The 17,606-nt window shown below is 44.0% G+C and overlaps 1 protein-coding gene across 1 annotated transcript in view; it reads left to right on the top strand.

Annotated features, from left to right (window-relative positions):
* BRINP1 (bone morphogenetic protein/retinoic acid inducible neural-specific 1) overlaps nt 1-17,606 on the top strand; it is an 88,165-nt gene that overhangs the window by 19,326 nt on the left and 51,233 nt on the right. Inside the window, exon 2 of the mRNA XM_009319327.1 lies at nt 8,458-8,725. Within this exon, the coding sequence (XP_009317602.1) occupies nt 8,508-8,725 (218 nt within the window). The 5' untranslated portion in view covers nt 8,458-8,507. The remainder of the gene's footprint in view (nt 1-8,457; nt 8,726-17,606) is intronic.

Here is a 17,606-nt window from a genome sequence, read left to right as displayed (position 1 = left end):
GCTTGCATTTCCCAAACTCTGTGGAACAGGATCGCTCCATGTGGCTGTGGCGGTAAAGTCCCTGCCCAGGAATGAACTTCAGAACAACAAAAATATTGCAAAGAATGTCAGGTGTGGGATAACAGTTGACCTTTTGGATTAAACATTACATTATTGCTCTTCAGGGCAGTTTTGGCATCGATTTCTTTTTCCTTCAAGCTCTCTGCTTACAGGTCCAAATTGTTGCAATGGAATATATTAGAAAGGCAAGGCTGGCACACAGAATGGAACAAGCATGAAAGCAAAAACCAGGGTTTCTGGACTCCGACATAGGCCTTTTTGAACTTAGTTTTCAGATTATTCAAATTTCTCAAATTTCCAGTAAAAATTGTAGGGAATACTATGATTTTTGTTCCGTTTATTGTGTATGGTTTGCAGGTGTTTCTTGTTCCAAAATGCAAGAAAAGTATTAAATGAATTTGAACATTTCCTTTTATGCATAAATTACAAAATCTATTTTAGCTCAGTCAAAACATACTGTTTAAGAAAACACTTCATTTTGATTTTTAATGTATATTACTCAACATGTAATGAAAAACAAAACACAATCTTGAACCAATCCTTTCCAAACAGAACACTCGACACATTCTGTTCCAAAGAAAAGCTGACTTTATCAAAATGCTTTTTTTCCCCTTTAAATCAACAAATTCCTACGAACTGTTTTGCCTCTGATGAATTGGCATTTTTCTGACATAAAATGAGCAATCCAAAAAAATTCAAAGCAGCTCTGTGGCAAGTCTTGGCTAATTCTGGAATAGTAGCATGAAGGTGCGTAGGAAGGGTACTGCAAGGAGACATAGCATTGAGCTGAGACTTAAGAGATTTGGGTTGAATTCCTGAAGCTGTTATAAAATGATCTGGGACAAGCCATTAATCTACCCCATGTCTCAATTCCCATTCTGCAAAATGGGAAAAACAACATTTCCCAATCTCCTAAAGCTATTGCAATGATAAAAACCTATTAACACTTAAGAGATTACTGGACTTTGATATGAGGTGTATAAATACTGAGGAAGACAGAAGGTAGAGCTGCATTTTTGTGTAACTTAGAATGAAATTATGGGGAAGTGGACTAGCTTGGACAATAATTTAATAACAGTAGGAATAATTTCAAGTTCAAGGCGGTGTTTAATAGAAATCACTGCTCACTACCCACCAGATCTTTTTTTTTAATAAGCAGCTCAGAAAAGTGCAATTTATCATTGTTATTATCATCTATATTCATTCTATCTCTGCCATTTCACAAATGAGAGGAGTTCCTCACAAACATCTACAAAGCTAGCTCATTATCCAGCCTCCCTATTTATAACTCTCATTTATGACAATAGCTATCAAAATCTTGCCAACAGTAGGGCTGCTGGTGTGCTGACACCACTGCTCCACAGCCCGCTGAGCGGTATTATCTCACTGTTCCCTTGCGTTCCCCCATCTGTCCCTGACCATCTGGTGTCCTTGGTCTTCTAATTAGATTGTAAGCTTTTTGGGGCATGGACCGCCTTTCTGGTTTCTGTTTGTACAGCACCTAGCACAATACCGTTCCAGTCTCAGGTTCGGCAGGACTGTCTTCAAAACGTGAGTCGTCAGCACATATCTGTGTGCACATGCAGAAGAACCTTTTAATTCAGTTCCCAATCTACTGGGCACGGAGATGGATCCCCGTTTCTAAGTAGAGCCCTGAACAAAGTGTCTGTGGATCCCGGATTTCAGAGCGGTGGCATTTTCACCTTGGCTAGTAGATTTATGTTGAGGACTAATGGATTTTAATTCCCTCTGTCCAGCACTGCCTGATGTTGTGACTTGATGGAGATTGCACTCCTGCCACAGTTCTTCAGTTTCAAGCCACCTCTCATCTTCATCATAACAACACCAGTAGTTTATAATTAGCTGAAACGTGGGGACAAACAAGCTGAAAACAGGTACCTAGTTGTTACCAGTGTGATTCTCGCCTCGCTATAGATAGGGAGTAATAAGAGTTTCTGCACAAAACCTGCTCCCTTTAGGCTGCTGGTTGAACTGCGTTAATAACGAAGGATTTGTAGGGTGTTTTTGGATCACTGAATATTCTGACAAGTTGTAAGCAAAGCGTTGACAAGCTGAAAAGAAAAACACCTTTTCTCCTCTAAGTCATTTGGGGTCAAAAGAAATATTTCTATCACTATTCTTTCTTAAGAGGCTGGAAAGACAAATCAAAAGGAGAAAAAGAAAAAGCTCTAGTAGTTTCAAATAGAGATTTGGAAATGTTTCCCCTTGGTGCTCTCACAACCAAAACACTGACATCTCCCAATCATTATTTTTTTCAGCATGAACAATTTGGCAAAAGTGAAGTGAATTCATGGACTGTGTTGGTATTTTTTGAGAGGTATTTCTCATCCTCCTTCCTTGCCTTTCCTGAGCCAAAAATGTTTCAGCTGATGAATATCCCCCAGGTCTAACCACTGATGCCTGTTTTAAACTGAAATGGTTAAAGAATAAGCACAAATTTAGACACTGATCAGTGCAGAATTACCAAGGTTTGCGGAGGGATTCACCCATCACTGCCTGAAATGGAGAAATCCTACTTCCATAAAGCAATAGCTTTGTAACTATTTGGGATTTTAGGATGTTGCATGCCACAGTCATCCAGAAAGTCAGAGCCACTGCTGAATTGCAGCTCCATCCCTGACTCTAGTCAGATATCAGCCTCTGTAGTTTGAGCTATAAAGACATCTAGGGCAGAAATAGCCAAATTCTGTTTTCCCAGGGCTCAGGTTTATCCACAGAAGTTCATATGACTTAACAACCCCCAACAGATTGGATTCCCCATTCCTTTCCATCCATGTTCCCTGTTTTCCCCTGGCACTGACACACAAAAGATGTCCTCAGCTTGGTTGGATTGCTGGCCAGCGTTTCCAAAGGACAGCTAAAGCTGCTTCACGGGCAGTAACTACCTTCCAGCACTTTCATGAGCCGTCTCTGAATTAGGTGCAGGACATAAATGTTATTGCTCCAGTTGCACCCAGCAACTTAACACGAGTTAAATCCTGAAGGTGTAGGGCAGTAGTTACCTGTCTGGCAGGAATGTGAGTGTACAGTTAACTTAAAGCAGGGATAGTTGAATAAAATCTAGGAGAGTGTCTCCCATACTTAAAATTAAGGATACTCTTAAGCTGTTTGCTGAAATGAGGTCAGACGTTCATCACTTTACAGGGTCGAGCTCTAAACTAACATAAGTTGTTTCATCTCTCCCTTGACACTTTAGTCTTTTTCTAATTTATCAGCATCCTAAAGCAGTGTGTGAAGTTGCTGCAGAACAGAAGTGTTTCAGATACAAATAGCAATTGTTAGCCTCTTCCCTCTGGTAAATGGCAGCAGGCAGAAACCTCTCTCAACCTGCCAAGAACCAAATGTGGGACACAACAAAAAATTATTGGTGCATGAAGCTTAAAGAGATAGGGGACTTATTTCTTTACTGCAAATAACGTGTTCAGTAATTTCTCTTTCCTGAGTCTGCATTTCTGATGGAAATAGTTTACAACAATGAGCATGAGAAAACAGAAGGGATGTGTGCAAGACCAATTTGAATCTAATAGAAGGGATAAATGAAAGGTACAGGGGTTAGAAGAAAGGTAGAAAATCCCAGGAGGCAGAGGAGTAGTGGAGTGTTTACAGCAAGCGATGGAGCATCAGATTTCCTGCATTCTGCTTTCACGTTTATAGCAGTGATCTGGGGCTACACAGCCTCCCTGTAATAAAACAGACCTTGCAGTATCATTTTGTGCAAAATCTATCATTCTGAGCTATCCCACTGTATAAAAATTATCTTTTAAGTGGCTAAGTAGACACCCAGCTTTATTCCTTTCTTCTTATTTCAAGAAACAATGGGAGTAACAGCACTTGCCTGCCTTACTAGAGTGCTGAGAGCTTTAATTAATGTCTCTAATTCAATTTGAACTCCTTGGATAAAAGGCACTGCCTTGTGACAGCAAAGGTATTGCCTAAAATAGAATATAATTAACACACAGATATCAATCATGATGAAATTAAGTGTACATTCAAATACAACTTGCACTTTACAGAAAGTACTTGCCCATTTTTCCACCAAGAATCCTGAAGAGTCATAAGACAAGGAACATTTAATGTTCCAGGCTGAATTCAGCTTAGAATAAGGCCATCTTAAACCGCCTAACAAACTAAAGGGGGTTGTAACAGAAATCTCCATTTGCACTGATGGATGTGCCTTCGTGACGGACAATGCTGGAAACTGTAACGTGACTCAGAATCAGCACATCTAATATGTTCTTCTCCCAGTACTTATTTACTGTACTCTAGCCTATGTCCTAGCTCACCCACCGATCATGTTTATTAACAGATGTGTCAACTGCATGATCATGTTCGTTGAGATGAATCAGAAGGACCCAGATCACTGTATTGCTTTGTAGTGCTCCTGAGTGGAAATGGCCTTTGTAGCTTGGATTTTTTTTTTTTTTTTAACTGTTGCATTACAAAGCTTGCTGACACCATGAGATGGTTGTCATTCATTGCTTATAGGACAGCAACATCTAGTGAGCCATGTGGGCAGCAGGACTGCGTTTTGCTAGGTGCTATACTCAGATGATGGCATCTCCAACAAGTTCATGGTCCAAGTAGTCAAACAAATACTGTTGTGTCTCCATGCTGATAATTGGAAAGTGAGGCAAAAAAGCATGTAAGGGCACTGCCCAAGATCATAGAGGGTGTCTGGGGCAGAGTTGAGCAGAATGCAGGATTCCTGGATCAAAACCCGGAGTCTGACTCCCCCAAGCCTCCCCTTTAGTGCAGAGATTACTTCTGTGCCAGATTTAGCTTTTAGTTAGTCTTGGGTCTCCTACCCAAGGGCTATATACTTGGAGACATGGCCTCCCTGCCCCTTCTTCCCCTGTACTTTTTGCAAAATCCCCAGAACATATCTTACATCAGTGGAGCCCCATAAAGACACCTAAGAAATTAATTTCAGATTCAAACTTGTTAGGAGTTAGATTGAATGCACCTCACAATATTGCCTTAGACACAAAATAATCCCACTTTAGTAAGCTTTATAGCTTCCATGGGGACCAGCCCCGTGGTGTGTATTAATTTTTAATGCAAAACAACATCTCTACAGCAGCTACAGGGAGGAAAAAGATACTACTAAAAAATTAAAGTTGATGGTGTGATAGTTGTCTAGACCCAATTGCACTCTACCATCTTCCATTGGTACCTCTCAGCACTGGTACTCACAACCAGCTACCAGGCTGGAGATGCGTCCATTTCTTCTAGTGATCTCAAGGCATGTTCTCCCCATGTCTTAACCCTTGGTTAAGACCCATCACAACTCTAATCATCCTGACTCTAACTTTGACCTAAAAGGAAAGGAAGGGAAGATGAAGAGATGCGTGGGGGGAATTTATAAGCTGATATTTCCCCAATGTATGATGCTTGCATGTGGGAGGACACACTGGGATTTCTTTGAAACCCATTTCTTTTGGCTCTTCTCATTTAAGTTCACACTTGCACTGTGCTGGGAACTGGAGGTGAGCTATCACTCCACTTTGGTATGTAAAAGCTCCCTTCCTCTCTTTGCAATAGAAATTCAATAGAAAGTGAAATGTTTAAAGGAAAACTGATCCAGGCTGGCTGATGAAGGAAGTAGTTATGGATGAGTTTAATGAACAGACAACCAAGCGAGTTTGGACAATGTGTACAGAACAACCGATCGTTATCATCAGCAAATCTGCATACCCATCTAATGGCAAATATGCTGAGTTTGCAGCTGCTTACTGTGATGGGATGGTGTAGATATGCAAAGAGCAGCAAGGCAGAGAAGCAACCTGGATGGAGAAGCAGGAGAGATGAACTCCTGAACTGGAATTTGGAAATGCCGAGGGTGGGATGTAGCTGGGAGCATTTCCCAGTAATCACCTGGAGTTCATGAACACTGTGTACAGTACAAAGCTGTACTGTAGCCCACTTGGAATAGACTGTATTCCCCTCAATGTGGGGCTAGAAACTCCCCAAAGCCCAGTTCTGTAAGGTAAAATAGAAACACTCCTTTCTGAGAGGCGAGGGACGAAAGCACCGAGAACTGCCACATTTATGGGTGAAGTAAGAGTCAGTGGTGAAGGCTAATATTAAACACATGCCTCCAGAACAGGAACAAGCTCCTCAGTCAGGAGCTACAGGTACCATTAGGTTTAATAACAGTAATATTCTATCTGCAATTGGAAAGAAGTTTGTATGTGCCCAACAGAAAAAGCAAACATTCTTTGACTTTCCTGTACTTAATTTTTTTCATTTCTTCATGTAATGCAACAGCTAGCTGTCATTTTTAACCAGACTTACACAACTCTGTTTTGCCAAGTGCTGCTGAGCTCACTGCAGCTCCACAAGCACATGCTGTGCACACGTGCAGACTCCCACACACTCCAGTGTGCACACACACTTGGCACTTGTGCTCCCCGTCGCACTCCAGGGTTCAATCTGCCCGCGCAGAAGACATGCACGCTCGCTGCCATGGGCTGCAGCTTTGTCATGCTTCTGGTGAAGGCTCCTGGAGCTGAGGATATGGCCACACTGGCCACAAATGCTGATGCCCTCTGGTCTATGCTATGCTGCTCACACCAGCCAAGGTCTCATGTTCACACGCAGTGCTGCAAATGTGCATGGCACCCCTAGCACACCTCGGCTTGGCCTCTCCTACACCCTTAGCAAAACCCTTACTCTGTGGGAATTACAGACTTTCAGAGTACTTATGGTGGACTCAAACTCAAAACCAGAAGGGTTTCTGGGGATGTACAAATAACCCTGACACTAAATCTCACAGTGGCAGACCTCTGCATAGCCTAATTTCTCCTCCTTTAAAGAGTAGCTACAGTCTCTCTGCTCTATGTTCTGCAGATGTAGGTGGGTATCGCCTGTCCTGAGGACAACTTTTAGCCAGGTTTGTGCTCCCAGAGCGGGGGATGCAGCCTCAAGTTTGCTCTGCCTACCTGGGCATGCCCTCCGTTTTGGCACATCCCCCACAAAACTCCGCAAAGCAGCCAGATGGACAGGAGGTGGGCAGGAGGAGGAACACGTCCTGCGTGTGGAGAGGACTTTTTCAGAGCAGCATCAGTAACTCCCAGCGATGAGGAGCACAACCGTTGCACGCTGGGCTGCTGTTGCAGCCACATTGTGCTTAGGAAGCAGAAGGGGAGGGGTTCCATGCCAGGCGCAGGGTGCCAGCTAAGCAAGCCGCTTACCTTCCACCAACGGAGCACATGGCTTCGTTCGGAGAGAGGCATCGTGCCAACAGCATGACTGCGGAGGCGGATGATCTAATGGCTGAAACACTGGAAATGGGAGTCAGGAGGCGAGGGCTCTCTTCCAGCTGTATCTGTGGCTTGCTGTGCAACCTTTGGCAAGGCATTTCACCCCTCTGTTTCCCTTCCCACTCATCATATGTCTTGCCTGTTTAGCCGTTAAACACATCGGGGAGAGGACCTGGCTCATAGCAGGGCTGTCCATAGCCATCGTTTGACGAGGGGGTGCAGCAGGACAGCCACTCTCCCATCGTGTGAGCAACAGCATGCCCTGCACCAGGTGGTGTGAAGCATCTCCTTAAGCTCCCTAGTAAATCTCTGACACTGAATATGCATGTTCAGTATGTCGCCGTGCAGAGTCTTGATCTTGGAAAGAGCCTTGAGGTCCTACTGTAATCAAAATAGCAACAGAACCTCACCCCCTCCACCAGACACACACCTCCCAAACACCCAGGCAGGAAAGCAGGTTGAGGTGATTTTTATCTTTCAAAGTTTGGCAGGTTTTCAGAGTCGTGTGTGTGTGTGTGTGTGTCCGTGTGTCCGCATGTGCTCATCACTGACGCCTGGATAATTATTTTGTTTTATTTCTTTTTTGGCAACACTTTAAAGTAAGAGCTGGGTCTTTATAGATTGCTCAGGTTGCATGGAGTATGGATTACAGATCATCAGAGAGACATGAAAGCAGAAGACACATTTCTCTGGCACAGCATTAAAGGGACAATAATGGGGTAATTGTAGCCTAGGGTGCAGCCACCTTCTGCGCCCAACCTTTGCTTGCCTTTGTGGCACTGCGGAGAGCTTCATGAGGGAAGTGGTGGAAAAGCTGGGGTGAGATGTCTCAGGTCAGGACCTGGTTATTTCAAAGGTGATATATGCTCAGGATGTTAAAGGCACCACTTAGGTACATGAATAAAACGCTGCCAAATACTCTAAGCTGTAACACAGGCAGACTGAAGTCTTTTAAAACTTGATTTTCCATGTCTGTTTTCACCCTGAGAGACAGTTGTCAAAGGATCAAAACAATTCCCATTTTAAAACTCTCTTTTTCTCTCCCTCCTCTCTCTTTTCTCCTCCATTTCTCTCTCTCTCTTTCCTTCTTCCTCTTCCCTCTCTTTTTCAACAGGACTCCACAGAATGGAGCAAGAATGAGAGGAAAAAGGCAGACAGAAAAGCATGAACTGGAGGCTTGTTGAGTTCCTCTACCTCCTGTTTATATGGGACCATATACTAGTACAGCCCTCCCACCAGGACCCAGCTGCTACCAACCAACATGTCTCCAAGGAATTTGATTGGCTTATTTCAGACAGGGGGCCTTTCCACCACTCGCGGAGCTACTTATCCTTTGTGGAAAGACATCGTCAAGGATTTACAACCAGATATAAAATATACAGGTATGTTGGTTTCCTACAGCACCTGTAGCTTGCATAAGTTTTTAGGTGCTGGGAACTCAGGCAGTTCCCATGGGCTCAAGGCTCGTAGTCAATGGGGTGACGCATCATTGTTCCCGTTCCACCTGGAAACGCTTCTTTGGTTCTTCATGGTCCTCAGCTGGCAGTGCAAATTGCTAGAGACTCAGATATAATGCTCTGATAGTGAGATGAAGGCACTGTGGTACCATGGCAATGTGCACAACTTAGATCGAGATAAAAAGGGACCAAGGGTCTGGGTGTACTTCATTTGCAGCGACAGACAAGTTCATAAGCAGGTTCACAAGCATGTTTTTCAAATCAATGTATCTATGAGCAGACCAAGCCTCTGTACCAAAGTCAGACATGTGAACTGCCAATAGCTTAAGGTTCACATGGGCAAGAACAGACATAAAGATGTCAAGACATCGGTATGGCAGTTCTCACACTGCTATACATAAGCCTTAGCTGTGTACTGCCTACCACAGATTATCTCCATGTCTGAGTCAGACTTGGCCCCAGAACTGTGATCTTGGTGTAAAAGTCTTCCAAGTAAAAAAACTACAGAGAATAGGCAGAATTTGTATTTTCCTTTACCTTCTAGGTTTTGAAGCCTTTGTTGTTGCCTGTTTCAAGCTCTTCTTGCCAGCTGTGATATCCAGAAACACACTTTTCTTTTTTCATTTTAACAGGAAAAGCTGGGGTGCTCATATGAGCCTCCTATTAAAGCAGCAAGCGCTTCAGAGTGAAGGGGAATAAGCCAGCAAGTGTCATGAGATTTGCACTAAAACCCAAAGAGACTGAAAAACTCTCATAGACATGTGTGCATTTACATAATTATATAGTCCTGTTGTATTTCAGAAAGACTCTTGCGAACACAACCATGTAAACTAGTAGGTAGGAAAGTACTAGTGAATAGCCTACTGGCAACATGCACGCAGGTAACATACACGACGACTGGGGGATGGGGGGAGCAGAGAAACCACATGTGTGCAGGCAGTGTTCGCCCATGAGCAGAGAGCCAAAAGCACTTGCAGAGTAACAGCGACGTGTGAGACATCATCTATGTGTGGGGAAGAAAAATGAGTTGTGCCTGTCCCACGGCCTCCAGGGAGTGCGGCATCCCCTCCCTTTGCACCAGCCCTCAGAGCAAGGGCAGGTTAGCATGGGTTGAAGATATTGTCCTGGCTTGTCCTCTTCATTCAAAACAGCTCAGGGGGGAAGACAGCCCCAAAAACTGGAAATTATGCTGCCACGCTTCCACTAAGGATGTCTCACCGTCTTTGCTTGCACAGAGGAGCAGAGAAAACATGTCTTTTTCAAAAAGACTTTCTTCCTGGTTGTGGATTTCCCCAGCTCTCTGCCTGCCCTGCCTGACAACATACACTCTGATCAAGACTGCAAATCTCTGTCTCACGCAATGCCCCTGGCAGTGGCTCTGCCCTTTGCTAAAGAGCTATTCAGCCCTGAATGCTACTGCAGCAGTCTACAGGGGCTGTAGTGGGAGAGAAATGCATGCAATGTATGTATTCAGACACATCTAAGAACTGTCACTGTAGGTCAGGCCAGAGATCCATCAAGCCTGGGATCCTGTCTCTAAGAATCATGGAGAAACGGGTCTGGAAGGACCTTGAGAGGTCATTTAATCCACGCCTCTTCCCCAAGGCAGACTCAGACATACCTGTGTCACAGCTGACAGAGGTTTGTGGGCAACCTCTCCTGCAAGGTTTCCCGTGATGGGGAATTCACACCCAGAGCAGGCAGCCTGCGCGTCAGCTTTGCTGTCCCAACCTTTATAAAGGAGCTAAAATCTTCCTTGTATGTGAAGCGTGCGATTTCTAGTTTTATCTGCTAAGGGGTGAGGAACAAATCCCCCTTTGGTTTGTAGGAGACTGCTAAGAATTTGGAGGCTTATCTTCGTTGAGGATTAATTCTATACATGAGAAGTGGAAAGGGATCTGTTTATCTCCATGGATCTTTGATGGATATTGCCAAAGCACTTATGAAAGACACTTCTAGCATGGGGAGAACAATGTCCTCCTTCCAACATGGGTGGAAATGGGCAGCAGCATTCTGCAATGCACAAGAGGCTCATGGGTGTGTGGGGGTGTCTGAGAAGGGTCTTGCAGCTGGTCACAATGCTGGAGAAGTCATTATTCAGAAAAGAAACTGGAGGTGAGACAGATTCCAGTAGAAATAGGTAGAGAGTTCAGAGAGATGTGGGAAGACTGCAAGGGGACCCAGGGATGCATCTCATGGACAAATACCATGCACTAAGCTGAAGGAGGGAGCTGAGGGCTTTGGGAAATCCAGCCATGTGTGTCATGGTTTGAGTTGCTTGGAGTTGAGTGCTTTGGAAACACGCCCTCTGGGACTAACTTTTGCTCCAGCTGCAGTCAGCTGAGGAGGAGGGGAAAAACTCATGTGCTTCAGCAGAGCAGATGGAGCCATTAGGTAGGAGGCTGGCTAGACGTTGGAGGGTTGTTTATTTTTAATACCTGGCCCTGTTGACAGAACTGGTCACTTAAAAATTGGACCCATGCATTTTTTAAGGAGTGTAAAAATCAGTCTAGCTATAGTGAATTAGTGGAGCCACAGCCAATTCTAGCAGCTAAGAGCCGGACTCTGAGCACACACACCCTCCAGAACATATAATTTTACTGAAACCCACAGGGGGAAAATCTCATTTTGTGGGCTCCTTAAATTGACTTTGAGATCTGTGAAACTGTTGGGATTTTGTCAACTGTTTAATTCCAACACTGAAGCCTCTTTCCTCCCAAATGATGTCTCTCAATTGCTCTTTGTACTAGACTAGCCCAAGGGAGGCATGTATTCTACATTAAGGATATCACTCCTTTCCTTAGAAAAGCAGCTGAGTTGGAGCATGGGAATTTTCTGTGTAGTCTTCTCTTTCAATGTTCCTTTTCTCCCATATTTTTTTTGGTTGGCTGATTTGTTCTTTGTCCCTCAGTCAGACAGTTCCTTGGGGCACTTGTGATTTTGTTGAATGAGGTTTGACCTGACCACTGCTCTTCTCCTAAGGCCAATGGCAGCAGACCTCAAACCAGCCACAGCAACCAAGGATTTGGAGTAGAATGTGAAATCAGGCGCTAGGACCTCACCCGTCCTTAATTGAAACGCTGTTGCCTGTTTAGTGGTGATTTCCCCAGTGTCTTGCTGTGCGGGAGCATGGACACAGCGCGTTAGAACCATGCCGTTTACATTGAAAACCCACAGAGATAAAGCCACTGTCAGTGCTACACAGCAGCATAAGGCAAAAAGCATTTTCTCATTTTTACAGGCGATATTAAAAAGGAAGCAGCACCAAACTAAAATATGCAACACTCCTCCTTCCATCACAGCTGAAGTCCAGAAGTCCGTCAGCAGAAATCAAAGAGCCTGTTTTAGTGAGCAAGACTATTTTATACACTGCATAAACACAGTCACTGTAGAATAGCATAGCTGCCTATACCTCTTCGTAGGATGCCTGAATCCCAATCTGCCATCCTAGCACAGAAAGGCAGTTCGCTGTTACAGTCTCCAAAGGCTCATTCCCTTCTTCTGTGTATTGCATTTTAGCAGATTTTAGGCCTCTCTCTTGCAAAACTTGAACCACTGATTTTCCTGGTACCCTCAGTCAAGGTTTGCACCTTGCATGCGATAGTAGGAAGGCAAGCAAAGGGAGAGATGTTTTATATTAAATCACGGACAGTAGGGGTAGATACAATTGCATTAAGGGAGCACATTAATCAGCATCTATTCATACTAATAAGGCTGGTTTAGGGGGGCCTCTGGCAGGAAAATGCTGCTTTGATCATTATCTGTGCACTCTGATGCTAATGCAGATAGGATGGCAGATGCTGAGAGTGGTTTGTGGGATGTCTGAATATTCATTATCACTATCCTTGTTGTTGTTCCTAGTCATGAGAGCCTTGGGTACTAGGTACTGCATGAAGGCTGGAAAACAGATGAAGCTCAGCTTGGCTGTGGGACTAGGGCACTGCTCAGACCAGAAAACATTCCCGTTACCACAAGACAGTAGTTAACAGCCTCAGTCCACTTCTTTGAAGTATATTGTTGTGTTGTCCTTTTTTCTTCTCCTAGAGACTGATTATTTAGCTATAAGGCAAAGCAAAAGAAACAGTAGACTGAGCACTTGAATACACTATGCAAATAGCCAGGCAGAAGCACTGAAACAGAGGCATTTCACTAATGATGATGCTCAGTTTAAGCAAGTTCTAGAAAAATGAGTCTTTTCTAGGAAAAATGAGACTTTGTTGTTCAATGCCAGAGGTGAGACATGGGAGGCAAAGAGGGAAGCGGTGAGACGGTCTCATCCAGCCGGGTAGACAGGCTGCCACTGCTGGTTTTCCTACAGCAAAGCAGGGACAGTACATACCGCCTTGGAAAGAGGGACTCACAGTTAGACTGGCAGAGAGGTAATGCAGGCAGTATCTATATTCTTGCCCCAGGCTCATGGTGTGCCTGTGGGTAAGCCCACTTCTCTGTGCCTCAGTTCCCTCCCCCCACCCCACAGAATGGGAGATGACAGCATTTGTCTGCTCTGCATTGCTGGGCAGACTTAATTAAATGCTGCAAGATGTTTGGACATAAGGGACGACAGCAATATAAAGTGGATGATCACATGGGGCTGGAAGGGGAATGTGCATGTGCAAGAAGAAATGTGGATTTTCCACATGTGGGAGTTTAATTCCATTTTCTGAAATGACAGTGAGGACAGGGAAATCTGGCTTTCTATGTAAGAGAGCAGGGAAACCCTGGGGTATAAAAGGGAGATCTGCTCACCTTGCAACTTCTCCTGCAGCGGGACCATTTAGAGGCTGCCTAATTTCATGAAGCCTGCAAATACAGAATACTTCTGAGATGTCTGCCAAGTCTGGTTAAAATGCACCAACAGATTCAAAACTTAGTGGGGGATGTGACAACAAACTAGCCAGTCCTGTCCCATCCCTCCGCCTGCAGAGTGACAGGACAAAACTGATTGCTTACGCACACTTGTTACAGTAAGGTCCCTGGATATATAAAAAGGAAATACAGCTCCTGAGACAGGAAAGGTTGTGAGTAACTGGCTGCACAAGCTAGCTATAAATTGGTTGGGATGGTGCCCACGGAAAAAAAGCTGATTTTTTTTCCTCCCCCAAAAAATTGTTTCATCAGGAGGGTGGTGCCAATCTGGGACAGGTCAACACAGAGGTCAGGAGTACCTCCATCCTTGGTGGTTTTCAAGGCTTGACTGAACAAAGCCACAGCTGATGTGCTCAAGAGCTGGTGATAGTCCTGCTTCAAGTAGGAGGTTGGATTAGGGACTCCCAGGGTCTCATCTAAGGAACATTTCTGTGATTTCCCTGTTTCTCCGGTTCAGAGTGGACACCAAACTGGGTGCTCATAAAGGGATTTGCACTACTGAATGCATTTGACCACACCAGAGATTTTTATTTAGTCCTAGAAAACTCACAAATTTGAGCAGCTACTTGCTCTCTAAATGTGTCATTCCCTCAACAAAGAGGAAGAGAATTATAATGAAACGAGGATCTTTGCTGTGCACGTAGCACAGGCTACAATTGACTTAGAAATGTATATGCTGTTCTGCTGTTTACATTTTCCATTAGAGGAAAAAAAAAATAGAAAAAGGAGAAAAAAAAACGTGGTCTCACAAAACTTTCAAAGTTCTATGGCACCACAAATTAAAAATGATAAGCCAGATTCTTTGTGACATAAATATGTGAAGCTCTTGACTTCAAGGAATGTTCACCAATTTATTGGCTGGAGAATCTGTTCTAACATATCCAGCATTGCCCACTGCCCCAGGACCTGCATACACAGCACCACGGTTTATAAGGCTGCTTGCCCTGCCTGTCTGTATGGGACCATTATGGGCTTTTACTATTTCTAAGTGAAAGCAGAATGCAACTCCTGCATTCAGGCACTGGACTTGGACATCCTGGCTAGGGAATGTGAGGTTTTTATGATTGTTTTTAGCAGCTTCTATTACGGAAGTTTTGCCTTTCCTCACCAGACCTTCCAGGCAGGTTTCATGCAATCCTGTGATTTCCACAATTGAAGAACTAATCTGGCAGAAAAGTAATCTTGCAAGAAAAAAGAAAACAAAAAAAAAAATTTCAACAAGATCACTTTTCCGGTCTTGTTCATTGTGTGGTCAGGTGATAGTAAAGGACAGGACTGTGTGGATGGAGGCGGGAATGAGACTGAGGGGACTGGTGAGACTCCTGTTTTCAGCAGCAATTTGGATTAAAGTTGTATTAAAGTGGCTGTGAAAATGCATGCTAAGTTTTTGCAGAGACAAGATCTACTGGAGCTGCTTCCACCATTTTTTCAGTCCATTCTTCTTCTCCCACCTCTCCACTCCTCATTGACTCCTTTTGCTGTCTCTCTATTGCATTGAATTTAATCTACTGATCACTAGAGTTGTACAAATAATTGATTTTGTGGTTCACTGGTTGTACGGAACAAAAGTAACATTAAAAATGGGTTGATCTGAAATGGATGTTTGTTCAACTTTTCAGTAAAATGAAAAAATCAAAACATTTCATTTTAGGCTCAGTGAAAGATTTAAGCTTTGCTGTTTGTTTTAATTTTATTAATCCAGTGAAATACTTTTTTTTTGCAATTTTTAAGGCATAAAAGTTCATCTCAAAACACAAAGTCAACCAATGCCACTTAAAAAATGTCAAAAGGGGAACATTTTGATTTTGAGGGTATTTTGTTTAGCTGTTTGCTCTTCAACTTGCTCATTCAATTTATGTTGAATTTGCAAGTAGTTTTTATGTCCTTGGGAAGGAGGAAAAAACCAAAAAAAACCTGGCTGTCCTTATTGTTCAGTCTGAGACTCTGAAATCTTAAAATTCCCCAGGGTTCAGGTCTGACTTCCCCTGGGCTCAGCTTTTAGCATCTTAGGATAAAGGAAAAAAAAAAAAAATTTCCCCAGCACCGCTGGGCAAGGGAGGCACAGCCAAGACGAGCAGTAGGATTGCAGCTTTTCTGGGGGAAGGCTCATGCTTGTTCAAAACAAAGGTGGATGCTGAGACCTGGGTGCTACTGACTGAGACAAACTGTAAAACGTGGGTGCATGTAAAACATGCATGCATTCCTCTCTTACACACCTTTCCAGGCAAGTTTTCAGTCCTGTTCCAGTTGTTTGGATGCCTGAAGCATCCAAAAAAGCACCATGAAGGTTCTTCTCAAACAGGATTAAGGTGATGCTTTGCACTGGTACAAGTTGATAGGCACTGTTAGGCTTTTTAATCTTTGCTTTGGCTTTTTTAGTCATGCTGAAGTTCTGCTGACAAGGTTTTCCTATTAGGTTTTTATGCTATCTGTTTAAAGGGGACATCAACTTTTATGTTTTCCAGTCAGAGGCAAGGCTTTTTTAGGAGAGGCAACGCAGCAATTGAAGGACAGAGGGAGCTGAGATGAAAGGAGGCTGTTGCCTCTGTGTGGAATGAGCAATGGAAATCCGTACAGCATTGCATGGCAAAAAATACAAAATCTCCATAGTTTACATTATGCATGTAAACGAGTGATGTATATTGGTTTGTAATCAGTAAATGCCTTGTAAATAAATGTGTGTAAACCAAAAATTTAAATCTATTTCCATAGTGCATGTAAACAATGAAGCCTTCTAGTGTTCTCTTCAATGTAAATGTTAATCTAAAAATGACATTACTACAAGTTTATGCAACTGTACAAGAGAGCCACAATTTACATTCCTGTCTCACCAGATCTAACACAGCAGCTTGGCAAACACGAACCATTCAGTGATGGGTGTAAACCAACCAATTCCATCACGTAGCCTCTCCTTTAGCCACAACCTTCATTCTTCATGCAGTTCAGGGACCAGTGTTGTTACATTCCCTGCATAATGCGTCTCCCTGCGTATGGGAAGTTTTTAATAGATTTGCATAAGCAGAATAAAGGCAGGCGTGGGGGATGGCAGGGAGTGGCTTGGGCTGAGCTGTACAGCGCTTAGTCCTGGGGGTGTTGGGCTGAGCGGACAAGGAGCTTGGCTCTCTTCAGGGCTGGAGAAGCAGCTGCTCTGGCTGCATTTGGATTCAGATGACGAGGGCTTGTGAACATCACTGGCAGCTGCAGGACTTGACAGAAGGACACACCTCTCCTTCCCTTTGATATTCTTGAGAACAGAGGGCAAATGGAAGGATAAATGGCACCAGCCTTTGATATGCTCAGAGCTGCTAGGATATGGGAACAGAACATCTGGCCAAGCTTTGGGGAAGGGCAGACGTGGCCTCATCTCAACGTGGCAGTGCACGCCCAGGCCACAGGGAATGGTGCAGAAGCAATGCAGTTGATAAGTTCATGTTCTGATAGGGTGCTTGTGGTTAGGACATGCCAGTTCCTCTGGAGAAAAGCATGCATGTGAGCTGTATGCCTAGAAAGGCATATCACTAACTGGCTGCTCTGCCTGCTGACCCGGGTAAGCTCTTAGCTGGATTGGCTGAGCGTTAGCACAGTTCTGCAGAGTTGCATGCTCAAGCACAAAAATTCCCTTTCTGAATCCAGAATGAAATATTTTAACCATGCTCCAAATGAATCCCAGAAGCAGCACAGACAAATATTTTTAGTCGCTGAACCTTTCCAAAGAGATCTGCATCCTGCTGGGCTAGGAGGGAGCTGTCTACATAGTCCCCTCTGAGACCTTGCTTGGTGGCAGGATCTTTTCCCCTCTGCATGAAAAGTAGAGGGCTTTGCCCAGCAGGCCTCCCAAGGCTGCTCCCCAGCATGCTGCGACAGCAATGAATCTGCATGTTCATCTCAGGTTTCTTCAGACCAGCAGACTATGGTCCAGTGGCTTGGGAGCATATTTTAA

This window comes from Pygoscelis adeliae, unplaced genomic scaffold, assembly GCF_000699105.1.
Source record: "Pygoscelis adeliae isolate BGI_AS28 unplaced genomic scaffold, ASM69910v1 Scaffold270, whole genome shotgun sequence".
NCBI classification, from domain to species: Eukaryota; Metazoa; Chordata; class Aves; order Sphenisciformes; family Spheniscidae; genus Pygoscelis; species Pygoscelis adeliae.
This window is presented reverse-complemented; position numbering and strand designations above follow the sequence as displayed.